The 24,130-nt window shown below is 42.4% G+C and overlaps 1 protein-coding gene across 1 annotated transcript in view; it reads left to right on the forward strand.

Annotated features, from left to right (window-relative positions):
- LOC144770457 (uncharacterized) overlaps positions 1-24,130 on the forward strand; it is a 178,538-nt gene that overhangs the window by 97,777 nt on the left and 56,631 nt on the right. The window contains exon 2 of the mRNA XM_078654982.1: positions 5,617-8,397. Coding sequence (XP_078511108.1) covers positions 5,702-8,397 — 2,696 coding nt within the window. The 5' untranslated portion in view covers positions 5,617-5,701. The remainder of the gene's footprint in view (positions 1-5,616; positions 8,398-24,130) is intronic.

Consider the following 24,130-nt stretch of genomic DNA (forward strand, 5'->3'; position numbering starts at 1 on the left):
GCGCCAAAGTTATTAGGAAGTCAAACTCTTGTTTCCTTAGGAAGAGTTTTTCGACTTGCTAATAACTTTGGCGCTGTTTGACGGTCTTCATAAATTTTCCAAATAAAATGCCCCATTTTCCCTAGCTGTGCATGGGAAGTATCGGGGTGATCCATCAAGTGGGGGCCGAGAGACAGGGGAGTACAAAAAAAGTGTTTCCCATGTTAATTCCTATTGAGATTTTAGACATGACTACATCCCGAACCACTGAATGGAATTACACCAAATTTGGCAGAAAGCTAGACCTTGGTCAAGAAAGTGTGCTTTTTGTGATTTGGTGTAAATCTGTTCAGTAGTTTTTGAGATATTAAAGAAAAAAGAAATATAGATATCTAGGGACGCTGACCCTTCGCGGTTTCCTCACGGGGGATCTGGAAGCCTTGCGCCACCAGCAAAGCCGTTATTGGCTTATCACAACCTGAGCAGAAAGTTGCAGCCACCATTTTAGATATCGGAGAACAGCCCCTGGTTGGTAAAATTCATATGTAATGTAGTATAAGGGGTCAGGTTAGAGGTTCCCTGATCCCATGGAAGCAATAAAGGGGTCTGTGAGGGACTCCCTGATGGGTTAGAAAACACCCCAAAATGGTTTTTTTACCACGCCCAAGTATTCTCAATTCCACCATAACCCTCATTGTGGCTCCCGGTATAAACTCATGGAGGATTCACAAAACCTGCCTTGGAAAAAAAAGCTCTCATACACTGTCATACAGCCCTCACAGACCTGCTGAGATACTCTTATACCCATGCTCAGACACTCACACCCCGAGTCACAGAGCCACTAAAACACTGTCGCACTCACTTACATACTCCCTCAGACACCCATTAACAACCCACTCAGACACTCATTCACCCACTCAGACACACACGCACACCCTCTGGTAGACTCACTTAGACCCTTTCACACCCACACACAGACCCACTGGGACACTTTTATTCACTCACAGACCCACTCGCATACTTATACACCTGCTCACAGATCCACTCAGACATTCTCACACCCACTTACTGACCCACTCAGACATTAACTCACCCACCCAGAGACTCACTCACTCAGACATGCACATTCACTCATAGACCCACTCAAACTCTCTTACACCCACTCACAGCCCCACTCAGACACTGTCACACACAGTTGCAGACTAACTCAGACACTGTCACACCCATTCACTGAGCCACTCAGACACTGTCAAACCCACTGTTCTATTCACTCAGACTGTCTTACACCCACTCATACACTTATACACCCAGTCATACATCCACTTGGACACTCGAGCATCCACTTGCTTACCCAGTCAGACACACATACATCCACTCACCGACCCACTCAAACACTCATGCACCCACTCAGACACTGTCACACCCAATCACAGATCCACTCTGACACTCACACGCCCACTGGTAGACTCCCTTAGACCCTCTCGAACTCACTAACAGATTCACTGGGACACTCTTATACCCATTCACAGACCAACTCACACACTTTTACACTCACTCACAGACAATCTCATATATATATATAGATAGATAGATAGATAGATAGATAGATAGATAGATAGATAGATAGATAGATATACACACACACACAGTGGCAGCCTAGTACAGTGGCAACCTAGTTACCATCAGAAATATATTTGGTAGTGTGCTAATAACTTTGGTGCCATATGCTGCACCTTCATGAAACGTTCCAGTAAAATAGTTCATGCCCTGTAGCTCTTTCCTGGAAGGGTTTGGGATAATCCATCCAACAGAGGCAGAGAAAAATGGAGGATCCTAAAATGCAAATTCCCCTTGCAATTTTCATAGGGAACTTTAGATTCCGCAAAAGCCAAAAGGGATAAACCGAAAGACACAAGATTACCCAGAAAACATGATTTTTGTGATTTAGTATAATTCCGTTTGGTATTGTTTGAAAAATTAAGGATTTAATATGTAGATATCTGAACCTGAAATTAAAAAAATCAAACCTTCTGATTGGTTGTGGGATTTTTCACAGCTAGCCCTTTGTTTGGCTGGTTTCAACATGGAAAGAAAAGTTGTGGTGGACATTACAAGACTTGGACACTTGGTTTTTCAAAAAGGAGATAAATGGGCAGGGTAGGGGTACCCTGACCCCGCCTTCTGGGGGGTTGGTACCTAGACCAGTAGGAGATCCACATGACCATCTGACACAATGTTATAAAGTATGCAAGAAGTCTCCTTTTGATTTTAAGAACCCCACAGGGTCGGTGAATTACTTTTTTTTTTTTATTTTTTTTAAATGATGGGGAGGGGTGTTTGCATGGAGCTCCCTTCCCTGAGCTGACTTTGAGGCTCAGGATCCGAAGCATCGCTGTCCTGAGGACCCCACCTCACAGGACATAGTCTGTTTTAACTTGGAAGCAGGGGCGTGCTGCTGCCAGCAAGAGGTACATACAAAAGGTTCTCCTATCCGGCAGGAGCTTACAGAGAACGGGCCCAGCCAGGGCCGGACTGGGAACCAAAACAGACCCTTTCCAAAGTGCTTGGCCACCACCGCGCTCTTTGCCAGGGCCGGTTTTCGGCCGATTTAGCGATTTTGTTACAGGGTCGTTTTTGCAGCTATGCTGCAAAAACGACCCTGTAACAAAAACGGCCTCCAGGTGCCCAAAACCGGCCTCCCAGCCATGCGGCCCACCGGGGGATTGCCCGGTGCCCTCAACGGCCAGTCCGGGCCTGGGCCCAGCTCCAGCACGGCTCCATAACATAGGAGCTTTATGCAGGGAGCTGGTGGGGCTGCGGGGACCTTGTTGCTCCCCCGGCAGTACCCAACATTTATTAGAGATAGTGGGTGTCCCGGGAAAGAGCACCCCAGAATGCCCTTCATGGGTTAACTTAATTTTTTCTGCGTTGTATTGCCCCAATCTGGCAAGGGGCACCACCAACATGCTAGAAAAGCTTAGCCACCAGAAAACATTGATTAAAAATTAACTGTATGCTTACTGGGGGTTATAGAATTTGACCCCAGGAAAGGTTAATCATCTTTTTAAGCTTTTCTCGAGCTTTGTTCTTCTGATGAAAATTACAGAGACCCTGTGAGGTTGTTTACGCATGCATTCTGAGACCTGAGGAGTATAAAAGAAATACTTTGATGCTGTTTATTGTTGTTGAACAAGCCAGTAGTCTTCTCCTCATACAGTGTTGTGATTATCCATTGACAATATCAGTAGGCTTGCCCTGTATATTTATGTAGTGACCCTTTAACAAAGCCAATAGGCTTGTTTTGTATAATGATGAGATGACCCCTTTACAAAGCTAATAGTCTTGTCTTCATATAATGATCTCGTTACCCCTTAACAAAGCTATTAGGTTTGCCATGTATATTGATGTGATACCCCTTGGCAACCCCTATAGATTTGCAATATATATGATCGCATGTCAAAGCTAATAGACTTGACATATATATTGATGTAGTCAACTCTTGACAAATTCAATAGGACCGCCATTTAATGTACTGGTGTGGTGACCCCTTGAGAAACCCAATAGACAAGCATTATTTAAATTGACACCCATTTATATTGTGATGAGTTCTCTCATTGTCTGGTCATGCTGGGGGCATTGGCCCCCGCTCCGTGGGTGAGCACAAGTGTTGGCTGCCTATGCTTGGGAGTGGGTGCAGGGCTGCCGTAGGCCATGTGTGGTGTGGGGTTGGCATACTTGAGTACGGTAATAGAATCTTACTTTATGTTAAATAAACCTGGAAATTCACTGAAAAAAACGAAGGATAAAGCAATATTATACTTAGGTGAAAATGTCAGTTAAAATGTAACATTCCTTCAATGCTCAGGTAGGGATAACCCATGCCCCCTCCCCACAAAAACACAAAGCCGCTCCAGGAGATGAGATCCTCGGCCCTTAAGTGGCTCGGGGAGGGGGGCTACACCTCCCCTCACCAAAACATCTGCCCAGGGAGTAGAGGTCTCCTGATTTCTTAAGTGGCTTTGGAAGGGGGTTGGTCGCACACAACATCCCCATTTAATTATAAAAGGGTCTTCCCCAGGGATGGAGTCCCATGGGCCATGAAATGGCTCGGGGAGGGGGCCGCACGCCCCCCTCCCCAATCAAAAATAAATGAATGTGAAATGAGTGGAGAAGCTGCTCATTTCACATTCACTGCACCTGCAAGGAATGTCTCATATTGCCCTGCAAGCGCTTTAAAAAAAAATTGGGATCCTAGTGGTTCCCCTAGAAAGCGCAGAGGCACCACCAAGCACTTTTGTTAATGCTGTGGAGAGCTGCAGGCAGTGCAGCAGACCCCCAGCAATATTAAAAGGAAAAACCACTGTAAGTCTCCTTGGTAATTGAATCCATGACCCCAGGAGAGCTTACCATAATTTTAAAAGCACTCTGAGCTGGACCTGTATGCTCTTCAGTTAAAGTGTTAGGACCTCCTGTGGTTGGTTCCAATGCTGCATTTTGTGGCCTGAAAAATGTTTAAAAAAGATTCATGCTAATGTTTTTCAACAACTTTATTGAAAATATTTTATGATAATCACTTGTATTAAACATTGCTATGTGTAATTTATAAAATATACATTTGATTATTGTTATTGGTGACTATTTGACAGACAAAAGATCTGCTTTAAATTGGTTGATGTCTGACTTCTTGATAATGCCAATAGTCCAATTTTTATATTTTATATTTTTAGTGCTCTGACCAATACACCCATTATATGTTTACATCATTTAGTCAGCTGTGCGCACTCAACCACATGGCGCTCTCAACCACATGGCGCTCATGGCAGAAGGGTGCTCAAAACAGGGTTGGACATCTGTGGGAGGTTGGGTGCAGGGAAACCCCACGCTGTGCACGGCCTAAGGCTGTGTGCGTCGGGGGGTTGAGTGCCCGTGGAGGGTTGAGGAGAGGTGTTCGGTGGGGTGGTTGGGCCAAAGGTCTTGTGCGGTGGGCGGGGATTGGGTGCCCCACGAGGTACCTGGCGATGGACATCTTACTTTACATTTTTTTTAACTATAGAAATTAATTGAAAAATGTTAGTGATGTTACAGTTAGGGATTGTAATATTATTTTACTTTACAGTAAAAAACGTAGCAATTCACTGAAAAGGTCAAACATCACAGGCAAACTATAGTTGGATGAACATGTCAACACATAGCGTTTTAAACTAACAAAACCACTGAAATTCACCAGTTATGATTATCTCAAGTAAATATAACTTGTGTCCTCGGCGTGCACTGCTATATATCTCCCATATTACTTCACTCATATCATGTTCTATGACATCATTGATAACATCACTACAACATCTACAATGACATCATCAATGACAATGTTCTCGTGGAGCCTGAATTATAACTACATTAGGCCACAAGTGATAATTACTTGAGATAACTATGGTGAATTTTAGTGGTTTTACTTATTTGAAATGGAATGTTTTAACTGACATTTTCACCTAACTATAATATCCCTTTAATCTTTAGCATTTTTAGTGAATATTCACCTTTGTAGTTTCCAGGAAGAGCTGCACTGCTGGTTTCTTTTCAAATGCATATCTATCTAAAAAAAAAATCAAAAAGTTTTAACTCTAATTTATTTCACAGGGTTTCAGTTGCAGAACCTAACATGCAATGAATCTTCAAGAACTTCGACCTTTTCAACAAAACACATGAATATAAACCAATATTTATGATGCAGACGCCTCATCCAAAAATCACTCTCCTGCTTTCTTGGGCACTGTCGGTCGCTGTTCAGGCTCTGCTGCTTGAAGCATATGGGTACTCCAAGTGTATATTCAACAACACGGACGCAGCAGGTGCTAACTGCACCAGATATGGCATTGTTAACTTAACAGCTGCTATTGATCAGCTCCCAAACATGACCAGATGGTTGGACGCTTCCCATAATTCGATTAGAATGTTGGAAGTAGAAACATTTTCCCACTTGAGCAGTCTCCAGAGATTATCACTGGCCAGTAACCTAATTGGTGAAATTCAGGAAGGAGCATTTCGACATCTTGAAGGACTCAATTTCCTTGATCTGAGCAACAATCGTATTCGCTCACTGGATCCCTTGTACTTTGCAGAACTTCAAAGTCTCCAGGTTTTACAAATAAGTTACAACAGTATTTACAGTTTACATATAAATTCCCTGAAGCCATTTGTTAGTTTACAAGAGCTTGATCTGTCTTTTAACCCCATCTCTAATTTTTGGCTTGTGGCGGAAGCTATTCAAGGCTTGACCCAATTATCCACACTGCAACTGACATGTATTGGCATTTTTGACTTAAAAGCTGGCCAGAACCTCACTCTTTTGCCAAATATCCAGCACCTGTCCTTGGCTAAAAACAACATTACAATTCTGGACTTCACAAGTTATGTGATGCCCAGCCTGCAATATCTAGATGTAACACGGAACAACATGACTGCAGTGAACGTTAGTTCATTCCATAATGTACCCAATCTGGTAGAGGTGGTCTTTGATCAGAACCCACTTAACATATCGCAGATCTATGGATTCCCCCTAACCAACCTCACTGCCCTACACTGGTCGAGCATGCGACCTGCTTTCGGAGAAGACATAAGTGCTGCTTGTCAACTGCTCCAGACTTTGCCTAACCTGAACCTCTTGGATATTCAACACTCCAAAATTAGATCTCGTGATCTTAACTTCATTGGCAACTGTACTAAACTCACCACTATCAATTTGTCCACTAGCTCACTTGGAAAGTTAGAAAATAATGCTTTCCAGTCCTTTAGATCCCTTGAGGCCCTTTACCTAAATAAGTGCAAATTGACTCAGATAGACCCTGGAGCATTTAATAATCTGAAATACCTGCACACTCTTGTTGTGGAACGTAATCGGCTTAAAGAACTTGAAAAGTTGGTCTTCAGACCACTAAAGAAGCTCCAAAATCTGGACCTCTCCAAAAACTTTTTAACCCTTATCAACCCAAAGGGATTCCTTGGCTTATCAGGACTCAAGAATCTAACCCTGCGGAACTGTAAAATAGTGATCGTAACAAGGGACACCTTTACGTATGTGAGGAAACTTGTTTTCTTAGATCTTAGCAGCAATAGCCTGACTCTGATTAAGCACAGAACTTTTGAGAAACTAAATAAACTTGAAATATTACTACTGACAGGAAATAGGATTTCAGCAATACAAACCTTAGGCTTCAGAGGCCTTCATTCTCTCCGCTACCTCTCCCTATCGAGAAACCACATTTATAAGCTAGACCCCGACCGGTTCCGATTTCTTAGGGGCCTTTCTGGTTTAGACCTTAGTATGAACAAACTAATCTCATGGAACAAGTTTCCGAACCCCAGTCCTTTTCAGGAACTTCAGTCTCTGAAAGTACTAGATCTAAGTTTTCAGGACAAAACTGCCCAGTTTAGTATTCCAAACCAGCTGTTTAAAGGGCTGCAGAGTCTTGAAAATCTAAATCTGCGTGGTAACCCAAGCATGCTTTTCCAAAACCTTTCACTGCTCCCTCTTGATAACCTCACTGAACTGGATCTGTCTGACATGTACCCAAGTGGCCTATTCAGGTTTAGCTCAGATCTACTTCGAAGCACCAGGAAACTCAAGTATCTTAAGCTGGATAGCAACTCTTTTACCGACCTCCCTGAGGACGCTTTTGCCAATTTGGAATCTTTGGAGATCCTGTCTCTCAGAGACAATACTTTGACAAATATCAGTGAGAAGTTGGTGGGAAATCTGGCTTCGCTCACATACCTGGATGTTTACATGAACCCACTCTTGTGCTCTTGTGAGAACGTTTGGTTCCAGAATTGGTCCAACAGTAACCCCCGTGTGCAAGTGCCTTTAATTCAATCTTTTAGTTGCTTTGGAAAATTTGAGGACACCATTAGCTTCACAGAACAGGATCTGTCCTTCTGCAACAATGACATCCCAATGATCTTGTTCCTTTGTACTTTTACAATCACTCTGTTGACCATGATTGCCTCAATTCTAACGGTAAAGTTGAGATGGGTTTTAATTTATTCCTACTGCATGCTTAGAGCATGGTGTGAGAAGAAATTCCATAAGGAAGTCCGGGCTCACCAGTTTGATGCCTTTGTGTCATGCTGTACGGAAGACGAGCCCTGGGTGATGGAGAACCTTCTGCTCAACCTCGAGACACTAGGCCCACGGAACTACCGTCTCTGCTTCAAACCCAGAGATTTTCTTCCTGGGGAATTCTACATTGACAGTCTCCAGAATGCCATTAACAACAGCAGGAAGACCCTCTGTGTAGTCAGCAGTGAGTATCTCAACAGTGACTGGTGCAGGCTGGAGATTGAGATGGCGTGCTCCAGGATGTTCTATCAGCATGAAGATGTTCTCATCGTAGTGTTTCTAGAAGAAATTCCCAACTACAGGTAAGAGCAGAAATGTGCATCTTTATTAGTAGGCAGAATTGCATGTGGTTTTGCACTCCAAATTTTGTGAAATTGCAGACTCTAGAAACGCTTTTTTATTCAATCTGAATTTGGCGCTAGGTCACCATCCAGCAATGAATACCCATGTTTGTTTCCAACAAATTAAATGCACTGTAAACAAACGAGTATTAGTAAAACAATCCTAACTTAATGTAAACATATTCTACATTTATTTAAAATTCGAATGTACTTGTCATATTAAAGATTCACCTTTCAAAAACAAATAGTTAAGTGATAAAAATCATGAAAGTACTGGCTTTCGGAGAAAAAAACCTCCAACATTATAAAGATTTTTATCGATCTTTACTTGTCTGTTTTTTCAGTTACTCCAGGGCACTACATGAAATAGAGACTGGGGCAGACCAAGTGAGAACAGTGAATAGAGGGTCCCAGTCCTTAGAGATGTGGGATTTAGTAGGCGCCATCAAACAGGTTTCGATGCCTTCCCTGAAATAGTGGAAGTTTGTTACCACCCTGAGGCTTTGAGTCAATAATTTCTCCAGCCTGGGTACCTGGACTCAAAGAGAAAAGAACCCTTTTTACTCCCTCTGAAGGCTCATTTTACAGAGACATTGCCGCACCCCCGCTCCCAATTCAAACTAAGTGGCATGCGGTGTTGGAAGAACCTCTAATGGAATCGGAATGGAAAAGGGTGCATGAAGGGGTTAAGAAAATGAGTTTTAATACCAGATTTAAACTAACCCAATTCAATAGTGTCCATCAAACTGATTTGACTCCAAATGTACTCCACAAAATATATCCCTGACGGCCCAGCTTATTGTCCCAAATGTGGATATAACGAAGCCTAGTTCTTGCACATGATATGGGATTGTCCACAGTTAAGTCACTTTTTGGGACTGATATTGGAGCATTTAGGAGTGGCGGGGTGGACGCCACCCCTCCATTAAGGAGGTGTTGTTGGGTCTTCTCCATAGGACCAAAGGGAAAAAGCTTACACGTAGGTTGCTCCAGTTGGGACTAGTGCTGGCTAAAAGGAGGATTGCAATTAGCTGAGTGGGTTTGGTGCCACCCACAGTAGAAAATTGGGCCAGGGATTTACCGGGAATGGTGCGGCGGCAGAGCTCATCCAAATGAGGCGTATTCGTAGAGAGGAAAATGTAGAAGAAGATGCGAGGGCCTGGTATACTATGCTCATGGAGATCCCCTTGGGAGAGGGCCTCACTTCCGAAATGTCAGGGCAACTACACATTGAGAGTGACAGATCAGAATGGGAGAGGCGGTCACAGAGCACTCTAGTCTAAGAACTGTGCAGCAACGTCCGTTCAGACATGTAAGATGATACATGATTCGAAGAGGAGATTTTTTTTGTGTGACTCGGGGGGGGGGGGGGGGTCGAGGAAGGTGGGAGGTGGGGAAAGTTGGAAGTAACCATGTTACGATTTCCTTCCCTAAGACTTGGTTGGTGTGTCCGAAAACAGAACTATACGTATTAACACAAAAAACTCAGTTGAGAACAATGTATCCCTTTACAGAATTGTATTATTTCCTTGAATGTACATCACTTACTCACGATTATTTGAAATATGTAAATACTGCTACGAATCCAATGTACTGTGTTTTCTGGACGTGTATAAATCATAATGAAAAACGTGCCCTTCATGCAATAATAACATCAATCTTTTCCTCAAACACTCAGGGACCACTAACTTATCGCTTCTCCTCATAATCCCATTCACAACTGATAACTCCTCCCAAACATCCTTGTACCATACTATATCATCATCAAATCTCCAACGTCGCTGCTGAGGCAACTTTTCCACAACTTTCATCTACTCCTTCTCATCAATGGCATCACACACATCCACTATGTTAGCTACTATGCAGTCTTCCGTTGCCACACAATCTTCACTTGTTCCCTCAACAGGTAAACATGATAAGCAATTCGCAATCTTCCACTAAATTCAACTTAGGTTTAATTCCACCTTGTGACAAAGTGTGTCCCAAATACTCGACTTCCTCCTTGCAAAATGTACGTTTATAGTCAAACCCACTTCCTCCAGTTTGGTTAATACATTCAACAAGATTTTATCGTGTTGCGATTTGTCTTTACCCCAAACCAAAACATCATCTTGGAATACCAAAAGTGTGTTCATTCCCTTTATTGTACCTTGCATTACTCTGTGAAAAACGGCTGATGCCAAAGCGTGACCGAAAAGCATTCGAATGAACTGGAATGCCCCTTTGGGCGTTTAGATTCTGAATGTAAACACACCTGGTGGTAAGCACTGGATAAATCCAAAGTGGTAAAATACTTCCCACCAGCCACACTGGACAACATATCATTTATACAAGGCAAAGGGTGGCTAACCGTCCAAATACAATCATTTAAATCCCTTAAGTCCACACACATGCGAATATTTCCATTGGGCTCGTGTGCGATCACAATGGAACTTAACCACTCTGATGCCTCTATTGGTTCTATAATTTTTTCTTTGCACAACCTTTGGAACTCACTCTTAAGTTTCTCTGTCATAGCCATCGGGATATTGCGCACCTTGTGCACTTTGGGTATCGCATCCGTCTTTGAAAAAATTCGATGCTCACATTTCTTGAGACAACCAAGCTCCTCCTTGAACAAATTAGGAAACATCTTTAACCATTCATCCCCTTGATGAGGTGCAGTTAACAACACTGGTAAAGGATGGTTGGAATCAAAATGATGCCCAATGCCTTCTGCTCCCTTCAACCTAAAAGAGCCCTACCTGCCTCCACCACATGTATTTTCACAAGAGTTTTTCTCTTTTGTTTGCGTAGCACTTTTCACCCTAAGTGGGAAGGGTATGCCCAGACATAGGTCCCTTGCTCACTGTGCCACAGGATTCAAGCTAGCCTGGCTGATGAAGGGTAATACCCAGAAACCGGACTCAGGATGCTTGTTTCCGGTCTAGGGATGACCTGGCTTGGCAGTTCGATCTGGACCGTTCCCATGAGGCACAGGGTCAAGACTGATTTGCATATGGCTGGGTCTAAACTGGGGTGGCATGGTGAGCAAAAGAACAATGGATTTAACCCTCTTGTCTGGGAGTGAATGTATGATTTATTCAGCATTCCGTCCATCATTTGTTTGCGTCGCACATTTCTCTTTTGCAAATCCATTTCTATCTCAAAATAGAGGTAATTTCTTACCGCAATACCCTTGCGGCTCGACATCAGCAGTACTTAATTTCTTGGCTCCCAAACTTTCCCAAGTTTGCTTATCAATTAACATGAAAGGGGAACAAGAATCCACCCACATATGTATATGTATATCATTAATGGTCACAGTACACTTTGAAGGGGCGTACTCAACAGCAGATTCTTTGTTAGGCATGACCACATTGCTAACGACTTACACTTCGATATCAGCGTCTTCAGCAACGTAAGTTCCTTCAGTATTGGACACCACAGCAGATTTGATCATGTTCACAACTTTTCAATTTCTGAAAAACTCATCTGCCTTGCATACCCTTTAAAAATGGTCAATTTTTTTTACATTTAATACATCTGCTTTTAGCAGCTGGACACTTGGCGAGTTCAGCTGTGTGCCTGATACTACCACATCTAAAGCATGACTAAGTCCCCTCTTTTTTTTTAGGAGGAACCATATTCTCTTCTAGTGTGGTTCGTCCAAATTTCGTATTGAAATTTACTAAACACACCTTATGTTGTTCTGAATCAACCTTGGTAATAGAACTAGAAATTCCTTAACATATAGAGATGTATTCTCTATGCGTCTGGCTATTTCTATTGCTTTTTCTAAGATAGGATCATTCAGGTCAAGTAATTTCTCCTGTATTTTAACGTTATTTCCTATTAATCAATTTGTCTCTTATAATCTCATCTCTGGGATCTTTGAATGTACATGTCACTGCTAATCTCAAAGCTGCCACATATTGCTCAATCTTTTCGCCCTTAATTTGAGCACGAGAAAATTATTTGTGTCCCTGTACCACAATGCTTAATTTTTTTCCCATAATTCTCAGCCAACCCTGACAAGGCATTCTCGTTAACATCTTCCTCCTCCTCATCTGAACCAGCATCCATATTTCTTATCCCAACGTGTGGGTTAGGTAAAGTATTCAAAACTCTTATACCCTCGACAAACTGTGGTAAAGAATAGCCAACTTTCTTTTTGCAATGAACACATCCCCACCTATGGCCTCAAGATAAGTTATAAATGACTCTCTCCAATCCTCCCACTCCATACAAGTAGGACCAGGTTCTTGTAAGAACTTTGGAGGAGGAGGTATGGACTTGGAGGTCATGGTTGGCAAGGTACTAACAAGCGTTTAACAATGTCTTAATCACACAAAATTTCTATAATTTACAACCCAAAATGATATCTGCTTTTACATAGTCAGTAGAATTGTTCAAGATACATAATCTCAGTCACTGATGTTTATGTAATTTTATTGCGAAATCCACCTCACCCCGATCAAAATGAAGACACTGGTGTAAATAGCACACAACAAAGTACCTTGAATACACTGACTTTCATCACAAATACTGTTGTGGGATTCACAACCAAATGCCAGAAACAGTACCACAACAAAGTTCCTTGAACACTGCCCAAATAGAACAACTGCCGAAACAGTACACGCTGACTCACACAACTTGCAACTCTCACCACCTCACCCTCGCAAAGAATTGCAAGGTGCTTGTTCAGTCGGTCACGTCCAGTAACTGCTCGGGCAGCTGTACCCTCCCCGTCTACACAGGACGATTCACGCCACGTCGTCACGCCAACCGCATCAATGAGCTCACGTCGTCCACGCAATGTCTCTTCACGTGACCCACGTCTCCAGGTTCTCCAGTCCTTCCTCGTTCGACTGCTTCATCATGGATGGCTTTGGTGATGGTTGCCAAGTCCAGGATCAAAACTGAGGTGTTGCCAAGCACTTGCACACCATCGGTGAGTTGTGTATATTCAAATGTGAATGCTAACGGCACTCGCATAGCACATCTCACATAAGAATTGCAAATTCAATTTGCCACGCTGTCATTGTTGAGTATAAATGAATCCAGGAGTCATCAAAGTTCGTGCAGGTCCTTTATTCAAGTATCCAGGGAAGGAGGCCAACACAATCACACTGGAGAAGACAGCTGCCCCAACTGACCATTGATGACACCAACATTCCAGGTGTCATCAAAAACATAACAAAGTAAAAAAGGGGCACGCACAAGAGAACATAGAATAAAGAATGCAATGACCCAAGCAAACATGCCTTGCATAGTGTAACATAGTAACGGAGCAAGATGTAAACACAACACACCTCCCCCCTTATTATACAACAAAACTACAAAAGCACAAAAAAAACCAAAAGAACAAAAAACTAATGTTCAATAAAGTAATCTTTAAGGTAAGCTGGCGGCTTAAGGTAAGCTGGCGGCTTTAGCAACCCACCAAATTTCTTGAATGAGCAGTCCTTACATTCAGGTGCAGAGGATGTAGAAGAATCTGCTACTTCTTGTGTGACAAGGTCTGGAAAAGCAACACCTGAAGGAACCTCAATTTGATCACATTCAGAATACAACCAATGAAAACTCCTTTCTTCTTGAACTTCTTCCCACTTGTCCAACTTCTCATTAAATTTAATAACTCAACTAAGATGCCAAACTTTCCCATCAGACAATTTGACCGAATTGGTGAAAATCTTGGTTACACTAAACCGCTTAGAGAACGAACTCTGACCTTTTTTTACTTTGAAAGGCAGCTTCACACGTACAAAGTCACCTATTTTTTATACAATCTTTTTAGCCTTTCGTTATAAATCTGAGTTTTCCTTGTACTTCTCCTCATGCAACATATTGTTATTTTTAACTTGGTCAGGGGACCATTCTGACAATCTGGAATGTTTCAACCAGCATTGGTTATCTTTAGTAAAAGGTACATTTCCCTTCATAATGGTAAATGGACTATACCCATTGACAGTGGGAGTCACATGATACATCCACACCATTTTCTTAACCCCAACAACCCAGTCCTGACCTCTGAGTTTGGCTAAATGAATGGCGTCTTTGATCACTCGACTGAATCTCTCAACTTCGCCATTCCCACTGGGATGATACATTAAAGTGAATCTGTGTTCAATGCCATTACGCTTTAAAAAATCTTCAACAAGATGACACTTGAATTGAGCTCCATCGTCGCTTATGACAACGTTTGGAAGGCCTTCTCTTTGAAACAACTCATACAAAAATTCAGCACATTCTACAACTTTAATTAATGGCCATTTAGAGAAAAAGTCTACAGCCACCAAAATGTACAAACCACGCTCATTCCTAACAATAGGTCCAGTAATGTCTGAACCCAAAGTTTCCCAAGGCATATCTGGGCAGGGAACAGTATACATGGGTGGAGTGACCAGTTTCTGGGATTTGTCCGAATTAAGGCATGAGGAACATTCTCTCACTACTTTCTCCACTTCGGTGTCAACTCCCGGCCACCAACACTTTTTTTGTTTTAATGATACTCAAATTTCCTTCGTGACATATTAGAATGGCCTTCACTCTCAGATCCTTAGGTGGACTTATTTTCCTACCACGTAAAATATTGTTCTCTACTAGAGATAACTCACCGCGTACGTCCTAAAACTGTTTCAATTCATCACACACATTTTTTGTACTAGGCCAACCTTGAGAGACACACTCTAAGTTTAGTGAGAATTTCATCCTTGGCTATGGACTCATTCCATTCCTGAAAACCTAAAGTGTGATTTTCATCACCTATATCTATCCCTGCTATTTGAATGCCATCCCACATTTCAGATGAGGTTTATAATGGTAAAGGTAGTCTACTCAAAAAATCCGCTTCTTGATTCTTTGCTCCTGGAATATAACACTTGGTGTATCGATAATCAAGTAAACAAACAGACATCCTGACAATCCTGGGAGTAGCCTTAAGTAGTCCATCAGAAGAAAGAACTTTGATTAGAGGTTTATGATCACATCTTATTTCAACATGAAAACCCCAAATAAAATTCCTGAAGTGTTCAAGACCCCAAACTACAGCTGGAGTCTCTCTTTCGATTACAGAGTATCTTTCTTCCACCGGAGATAGAGCTCTGGAGGCATACGCGACAGCTCTCTCATTCCCAGTTTCTTCTTTTTGTGACAATACGGCAACTAAACCCTTATTACTCGCATCAGTAGTAATAATACAAGGTAAACGGGGATCAAAGCCAACCAATTATTTTGCGTTACATAGTTAATTTTTCAATTGAGAAAAATCGGTCTGAAGACTATCAGACCATACAAAAAAGATGTGTTCTTTAACAATTGACGCATATTGAAAACTTTTTCAGAAAAATTCCGAATAAATTTACCAAATAATTCAATGAGGCCTAGAAAAGACCTCAATTTGTCCTTGTGGGAAAGGAGAAGGAGCATTTCTAATTGCATTCATCAAATTCTTCTTTGGCTTAAAACCATTAGCAGAAATTTCATGCCTAAAATAGCCTAAGGAATTAACACCAAATTTGCGCTTTGAGAGTTCGGCACTCAACCCTCTCTTTCATAATTTCTTAAAAACTGAACAAACTCTGTCATCCTGTACACATTTAGTCTCACCCATGATAAGAATATCATCCTGGAAAAATGAGACACCAGGTAGGTCTTGAAATAATTTGAACATGGATTTTTGAAAGAGAGCAGCTGCTGGCGCTAGGCCGAACGGCCTTTGCAAAAAGCGATAACATCCTTGGGGAGTAATAAAAGTAGTGAGACTTTTACTATTATCATGTAGCATTACTTGATGATAAGCCGAAGTCAGGTCGACCGCAGAAAACCACTTCATACCTTTAGTAAGAGAAATTAACAAATTTTTCTTGGGTAAGGGGAATCTCTCAACAATGATATTGTCATTGAGAGACCTCAAGTCAATGCAAAGGCGAATCTTACCATTGGCCTTGCGAACCACGACTAAAGGTGCGACCCAATTAGAAGCTTCAACTTCTTCAATAATGCCATCATCCAAAAGACGTTTTAATTCTTTTGTGACTTCCTCTCTTACTACCCAAGGAATATGTCAAGACTTATGGAGTATAAATTTAGCATCGTCTTTAAGGATAATCTTATGTACATAACCATTCAATCGACCAATCTTATTTGAAAAGACTTCAGGAAATTCTTCTTTGAATTTATGACGGTAATCTTCACTCTGGTCTATCACCGTGACTTGCTCAACACCATTCGGTTTTAAATGATGTTCAAATTTCTTTGATCTATCCACCCTAATACAGGGGGACCATTAGGGCAACATACAATTTCCCTACAGATGATCTTCCTTAAAACTCAAATTTAAGTTCTCTGTAACCAATCAAAGAGAATTTTTTTCTCCAGTAAAACTTTCTGAAAATACATCAGGGGATAATAATGTAGGACCAAGAACATGAACAAAGTCTTTTGACCATTGTGATCCTTTTCCAAGTAGTACCCTCTCACCTAGGGTAGGACACATCTAGTAGCCCTTGTGACACCCAGTCAGTGTGCTCGGAATATGCAACAATCTCTTTAGAGGCATCCTTGGCTGAACTCTAGAAATGTAAATCTGGGTCACCTGGCAATCCTTGGCCAGCGAAACAATATTGTGCTCTGGCTGAGTGGCTCAATCCCCCTCTTAATGCTATCTGGAACACCTCACTTAGACAGGAGATCTTTCCATCGGCCTGGAAACATGCTTTTCTTCTGCCTATTCTGAAGAAAACAGATGCTGACCCCGCAGTCACAAGTAATTACAGGCCCATCTCTTTGCTTCCTGCCCCGCTGAAATCTTAGAGAAACTTGCCCATCAGCAACTGGCATCTATCATTGAGTCTAATGGCGTATTGCATGAGTATGGAATCGGCAATGATTGAGATGGCAGATGCCGTTCGCTAGGTGGTGGATGGCGGCTCTGCGGTCATGTTGGTGCTGCTCGACTTATCAACTGCGTTTGTTACGGTGTCCCATTCCATATTACTGGATCACCTTAAGCGGATTCGCATCCAGTGGACAGCGCTGGACTTGATCGCGTCTTACCTACATGGCAGAGAACAGCAGGTCTCGATCCACCCTTTCACCTCCTCGCAAAACCACTGAAATGGGGAGTTCCGCAGGGATCGGCCCTGAGCCTGCTACTTTTCAACATCTATTTGACACCGCTTCCGAAGCTCATCGCCAATACTGGGATAAAGGTGGTATCTTACGCCGATGGCACTCATCTGATGTTTACCTTCAATGGAGTGTCGGCATCCTCCTTTGACTCACTGAAAGATTGCCTTAAAAGCTTTTCTGCTTAGATGAGCACTAACTTCTTAAAACTCAATGCCGACAAAACAGAGGCCCTATTCATTAATCAAGCCGTACCATCGTCCTCAGCGTTATGGTGGCCAGCTGAATTAGGATCTTCCCCACACCTAAGGACTCAGTTAAGAATTTAGGAGTCTGGTGGGACAAAGACCTGTCCCTTGCTACCCATGTTCAACAGGTATTGGCAGCCTGTTTTGGCAAAATGAAAACCGTTAGAAAATGTATTGACTTCTTGCCTGAGTCAACTCGCAAAACCGTTGTCCATGCTTTAATCACCTCCTATCTTGACCATGCCAATGGTACATGTGTCTGCAGATCAGATTGATCCATAGGCTCCAGATAATACAGAATACAGCAGCTAGACTGGTCTGCAAGGTCCCTCTTCGCCACCGTATTTCTCCTCACTTGAGACATCTGCATTGGCTACCCATAGACAAGGGCATCGAATTCAAGGCCCTTACATTTGCTTTTCGGGCATAGCCCAGCTACCTGAGGAAGAGACTCCGTCCTTACCAGCAGGACTGATCCCTCCGGTCTAACCACAAACGATACCTTACCACCCCCCGGTTCGCAAAGGCCAGAATAGGGGAAGGACATTTGAGGTGAGGACCACTAAATTCTGGAAAAGCTGCTCACTTAAGGTCAATGCAGTCCGAATAGGAATTTAGAAAGGCCTTGAAAACCTGGCTTTTTTCTGCTGCTGTGCGCATTAGCGCCGAGACACCCCATCTGGGGTAGCTGTGCGCTTTATAAATATATTTTATTTAATTATTAGTAATAGTGTATGGAGAGCCTGAGTCGGCTACTATGAGCATCTCGACTCCACCTAGACGTATGGAACAAACAGGTTTGGACTTACACTGTAAGTTTAGAAGTCAAACGCACCTAAAAACCAATCAACATTCTTGATTGGATCTTCAACATGTGATGAGTTTGAAGAAGAATTATTGTTAACTTCTCTAATCAAAGTAACTTTTTTCTTCTTACCTTTGTTACACCGACAAGCTTTGGTAAAGTGACCAAATAAACCACATTCAACACATTTTTGATTTCTGGCAGGGTACTTTTTAAAGTTAGCTAAATGATTGTTGCTTCCACATCTATAACATTTTAAATCTCTACTAGTATTATCCCCGTTGGTAGCAGCAGGAGAATTTACTAATGTATTCTTCGATTTATAGTTGACTTTGCTCACAATAGGTTTGTCAATATCCTTAGGTGCTTTAGATATGGCTTAAGCACATTTATTAGTAATCTTAGCTTTTTTAACCAGAGCTACAACATTGGATAAAGGGGCTTCTCCATTTACTCATAAGTGTTCTTGAACATGTTCATTGTTGACATACATAATAATCTGGTCAAAAATGAATTTTTCTTCCAGTGAACAAAATCTGCAAGTTAGAGCAAGTTTCTTTAAATCAGAAACAAAGTCTTCAACAGGTTCTTGTTTGCTTTCTTTCCTTCCAAAAAACTAGTGACAGTCAATAGCTATGCAAATAGAAGTGGAATAGTATATATACAAATCTTCTAGTGCATGGAGAAAAACATTAGTGTCATCGACTGGGCAAATTTTTTTGTTAAGAGAATCATGAGCTTTAAATCCTAGAGCCAAGAGAAGGAAGTAGATTTTTTTTTTAACTTGAGATAATTTGTCTTCACATCTTCTAAAGTATCAATGTAATTTAGAAATTATTCTCTCCATTCTAACCATTAAATGGGAGGATCCCTAGTAGTCGACGGAAATGGCTGTGAAGGAGTTAATGCAAATTTTTGAGCAGCACACATGGTGAAGAAGTAATATTAAAAACGTATTCGTTTATAATTGGTTTCAAGCAACGTTGATGACAGGTGGAAATTGAACAAAAAAAAATGGTGTGCTTGTCACCGAAGGTAATACAAGATTAGGTATGGTGTGCCTGTTACCGTATGTAGTACGTAAGTATGGTAATAAGAAATGGTGTGCCTGTCACCGTGGGAGAACAGGCAATAAGTAAATATTGATGAAATGTGCATGTCACTGAAATTGACACACCAGGACGATAGTAAAAAAATCGGAAGAGCATTACCTTTAAATTGGTGAACAAACAGTTGCAAATTCCGTTGGATTTGTTGACTATTTTAATAAAGTTGTGTGCCTATCTCTGGTGAAGCTAGGCGGGATAACATTCCTCTGATCGCCGCTCCGGAAGACAGCACTCAAAATGGCTGCCACTTTGTGCCTGTGACGAGAACGGTTAGATTGATGAGTCACACGTTGTTGCGTGAGACGCCAATACGTGGAGATGCAGTGCAGGCAAGTGCAAAGGTGGAACGTGGAATAAAAAATTAGCTAGCATTCGCGCCAAGAATTTTCAATTCTATTAAGGAAACGGAGGCGAGGATTATGCTTCTCTTTCTTTTATTTGCTACTCACAGCAGCCAATGAAAAAGTTTTGTATGCAAATAAAAACTACATTTCCCATGATGCTCGTCAATACATCACATCCTGTATAGCCCTATAAGAGCCACTGTATCCTGTTTCTTCTCCTCCTTCTTTGCTCGAACCTTGTCGGTGAAAAAACATTAACGATTTCAGTCCAAAATTAAGAAACATTAGTCCCAACAGTCATCCTTCAACATGGAAGAACCAAAATCAAACTGGAAACTGTACGTCTTCTACGCCAGAATCACTTCTGCACCGTCTTCTTTTTCAGAACCTGAAAGGATGAGACAGGGAAAACCCGTAACTTCCACTTATACAGAATAACCAATACATGTGGGTGAGTAAATATTACTAACATTGTAATAAAACCGGGTGGGATAATCCTCGCCTCTGTGTCCATAATAGAATTGAAATTTCTTGGCGCGAATGTTAGCTAATTTTTTATTCTATTACGGGACCGGAGGCTGTGTATTATGCTTGTTTAAAGCTTATTAAACACAACTACCGTCATATCACCACCGTTTTATAATAAATTGTTGAAATGGAGATTGAGAAAAAACAAACAGTAGATCTTGAAATGTTCTAAACATTGGAAATTATCAAACAATATTGAGGTATGGCCCCACGAACAGACAGTGTCACAAACATATGGTTATGAATAGTATCCTCTGGCATACCTGCCATCAACCACCGTCTATCATAGCCGCAGACACATATTTTAAAAGGTTCTTGTAATGTAATCAACAAGTATATCAAACCTCAGGTCGTAAAAGCTGAGTACCTCCCTTGTAAACCTTAAGGCATGGAAAACCACACATAAATTGCATATTTGGAAAACTTAATTTGAACAGGTCTTTACAAGATGTAGTCTTGACATTAATTATAATGAAAAAAGTTCCTGAAGTAGATACCGTACCTGTTAAATCGAGAGCTTGTCACGCCGTAGGAACACCGACAGGTAGAAAAGGCCACGTAACACAGCCTGACGATAATCGATACTGTGTCAACGTATTATTAGTTAACCATTTTCCAAATAAGGAAAAACAAGAGAAACTCCCACAGAGAGGATTATTCTGGTGTGGGGTTTTATGCTACCCCTTGTACCTTTCAATAAGTACCAGAAAAACCGGTGCAAGCCTACCGGTTTGCCCAGCATCCGAGGGTGACTTGCCGGAAAAACCGTCCAAACAGCAGCTGCGAACTGAGCGATATGCCAAGTCTTATGATCGTAGTGCTGAGAAATCCTCCACAATGTGGGGAATTCAGCCCCCCACAGAACCATGCGTCTTGTACTTCCCAGCGAACAGCCTTCCCATGTTGAAAATATAGTGATCGGAAGGACTCCGATTTAGGAAAAGAACGCCTGCAGCGTGTCCGAACCCCGGCCAGTGCCATTGGTGCCGGATAAGATCTCTATGCCATAAGGAATAAATAGCTCCATTGGCTATTGGGCGCTGTATATGAGGGCCCTGGAGTATCGTGGAGAGGCACGGAGCACTCGGAGCAGGACGCAACCTGTCACAAGGATTACAGGAAACCAAGATGGGACATCCATAAGGGAGATGCTAAGCTTGCCACTGCTAGGTGGCGTGATATTTGCTCATCGACCATTGGCATGCACGGAGGAAAGCATAGGTCATTCCCACCAACAGTCGCGGAACACGGCGTCCATCGGGTCCTAATGGATCCAGTCCCAGTTGAAAACAGTCGTAAGTGACGACGTAGACTTGACACTAAAAGGCCAATCGGACAAAGACCCTGAAAATCCAACAACCACTGAATCTCATTCGGTCGAAACTGCTATCTGCTGCAATGTAGGATATCAATTTGCCACAGAGCGCAACTGTTGTGGAATGTATTCTGCAATTACCTAACTCAGATGACTGAGGCAGAATCTCTAAAGGCTTGCACTATCTCCACCAGGAAGATGACCTCATACCTTTCAACTTGTTGATGGACCTCATTGCCAAGAAATTGAAAATCAGAGAAAATATCATGAATTTGAACACATGACCTTTGATTACTAGTCTGTATCTTAATGTATATTATGTTGTGAGCGATTTATCCCGCACATACTTGCTCAGCAGGGCATTCCGGCGCGAACCCCAGACAGAGAACGTGAAACAATGAAGAAGGAAGTAGATTCCAAAGAGGACAAGTTTAAATGAACTAAGAGGTTTTGAGTCTGATTCTGCAATCGCATCCACTAGACTACAGTGTCTCATCGCATAATGGGTAGAATTTGTCAAAGACCTGTGTGGGAAAACTCCGAAGAAAATGGAGGGGTAGAAAATAAACTTTGGTAAAGGATGCTAATCGCACCATTACTCTGACGGTTCGTAACCAAATCAGAACTCCACCGTCAGACACGGACAAGGGAACGAGATAATCCTGGAAAGTTCTAACCCAAACAGAAGGATACTGAATATATAGTCGGAAAACTGTGAGGCTAAGAGTTAAGTCTGTGCTAAGAGGAACAGATATATACATATCCCAATAAACACGATCGGAATGCTGCCCTGTCCCCTGAAGGGAGAAGTACCGAATTTAGTAAGGCGGTGAAGCAGGAAGGTGCGAAGAAGCCCAAAAGGGAAGGACCAAAGACTCCAAAAATCTGCTGTGCAGCGGAACAGCCAGAAACGATGAAGGGCAGGAAGAGGGCCTAGCTGTGGCACTCCTAGGAACGCTTGCATGTTAAGAAGTGGTCGAATAGTGATGGCCGCAACGCGACTTGCTTCACAGTGCTAGACTGTAAATTCTAAGGCCCTGTGGACGACTCTAGGATGGGAACATCCCGAGTGTCAACAACTTCTTCTAGGAGACATTCTGCGCTCCGTCAGAATAGATCACATCCTCCTTATATCTCACCCATGCAAAGCTTAGGGGTGTCTATATGTAATATTGTAGTGCTAAGCACAAAATCACGGAGGAGTTGAGGGGGAGCCAACCTTTTGCACACGAGAATAGAAAATAATGTACCTAGCTCCTCAGCAAAGCTGTAGTCTATATTATTCCAGCCCAAAGGGCGTAAGAGCCATAGAGAAATATCAGGACAGTGTGCGCACTGCAAGGGCCAGCCTGTGGTTGCAGCCGGGAAGGCGTAAAAGAAAAAACTGCTTCGTCTAACGTACGAGGCATGATGAGCCTCGGAGCAAACAGGGGACGCGTTCGATGTGCGTGGCTCAAACGTCCAAGTATATCTATATACATCTCCCAATTGGGTTACGCACCTCGGAGCGTGATCGGCTCCATCCCGCCCTTGGCCACTAGGGAAAGCATTTGTCGGTGAAGTGCGTTGTCGCGTAGTGTACATCACATTTTCTGACATATCATAGAAAGTACTTGCCTAAAAATTTGCAACCTTCAGAAACAATAGCATGGAAAACACATTATTGAAACACATAACCTTTGGAATCTGAGTCACATACTTCAACCACTACATCATAGTGACTCGTTAGGAATGCTGTTGAGCACAGCGCACAATGCCCGCTCTTGAGGAAGCATCTTGATTTTGTGCCTCACTGGGCAAAATGTGTAATGTCATCGCACATCCCGCACCCGCGGGAGCCACATTTATACTGTGCTCGGGACAAAACTACTTAGCGCTATTATGCATGAAGAAGACGGATATTAGTTTGCACTTCACGTGGGACTCAACCCACAAGCACTGACTTAGGAGGCCTGGGCCTTATCCACTAGGCCACCGAGGAACACATCTACAATGCATTGGAGTTACGAAGCGCGCCTCGCGGGATCGCGCTTATGCACCCAAATTGTCTATCAAGTGCTGTAGAAAAATACATAGCCCAATCTCACTAAACAGTAACCAATAGAGTCTATGGACAGGAAACTTGGAATAAGCAGGCTCAGGGAATGTCTGGCCAATGAGGAGAGCCTCAGCAAGTTAATCACCCAGAGAAGCCTGAATGAAGGGGGCCAAGAGGGCCGCATACGCACTGGCGC

Source organism: Lissotriton helveticus, chromosome 7, assembly GCF_964261635.1.
Source record: "Lissotriton helveticus chromosome 7, aLisHel1.1, whole genome shotgun sequence".
Classification (NCBI taxonomy): Eukaryota; Metazoa; Chordata; class Amphibia; order Caudata; family Salamandridae; genus Lissotriton; species Lissotriton helveticus.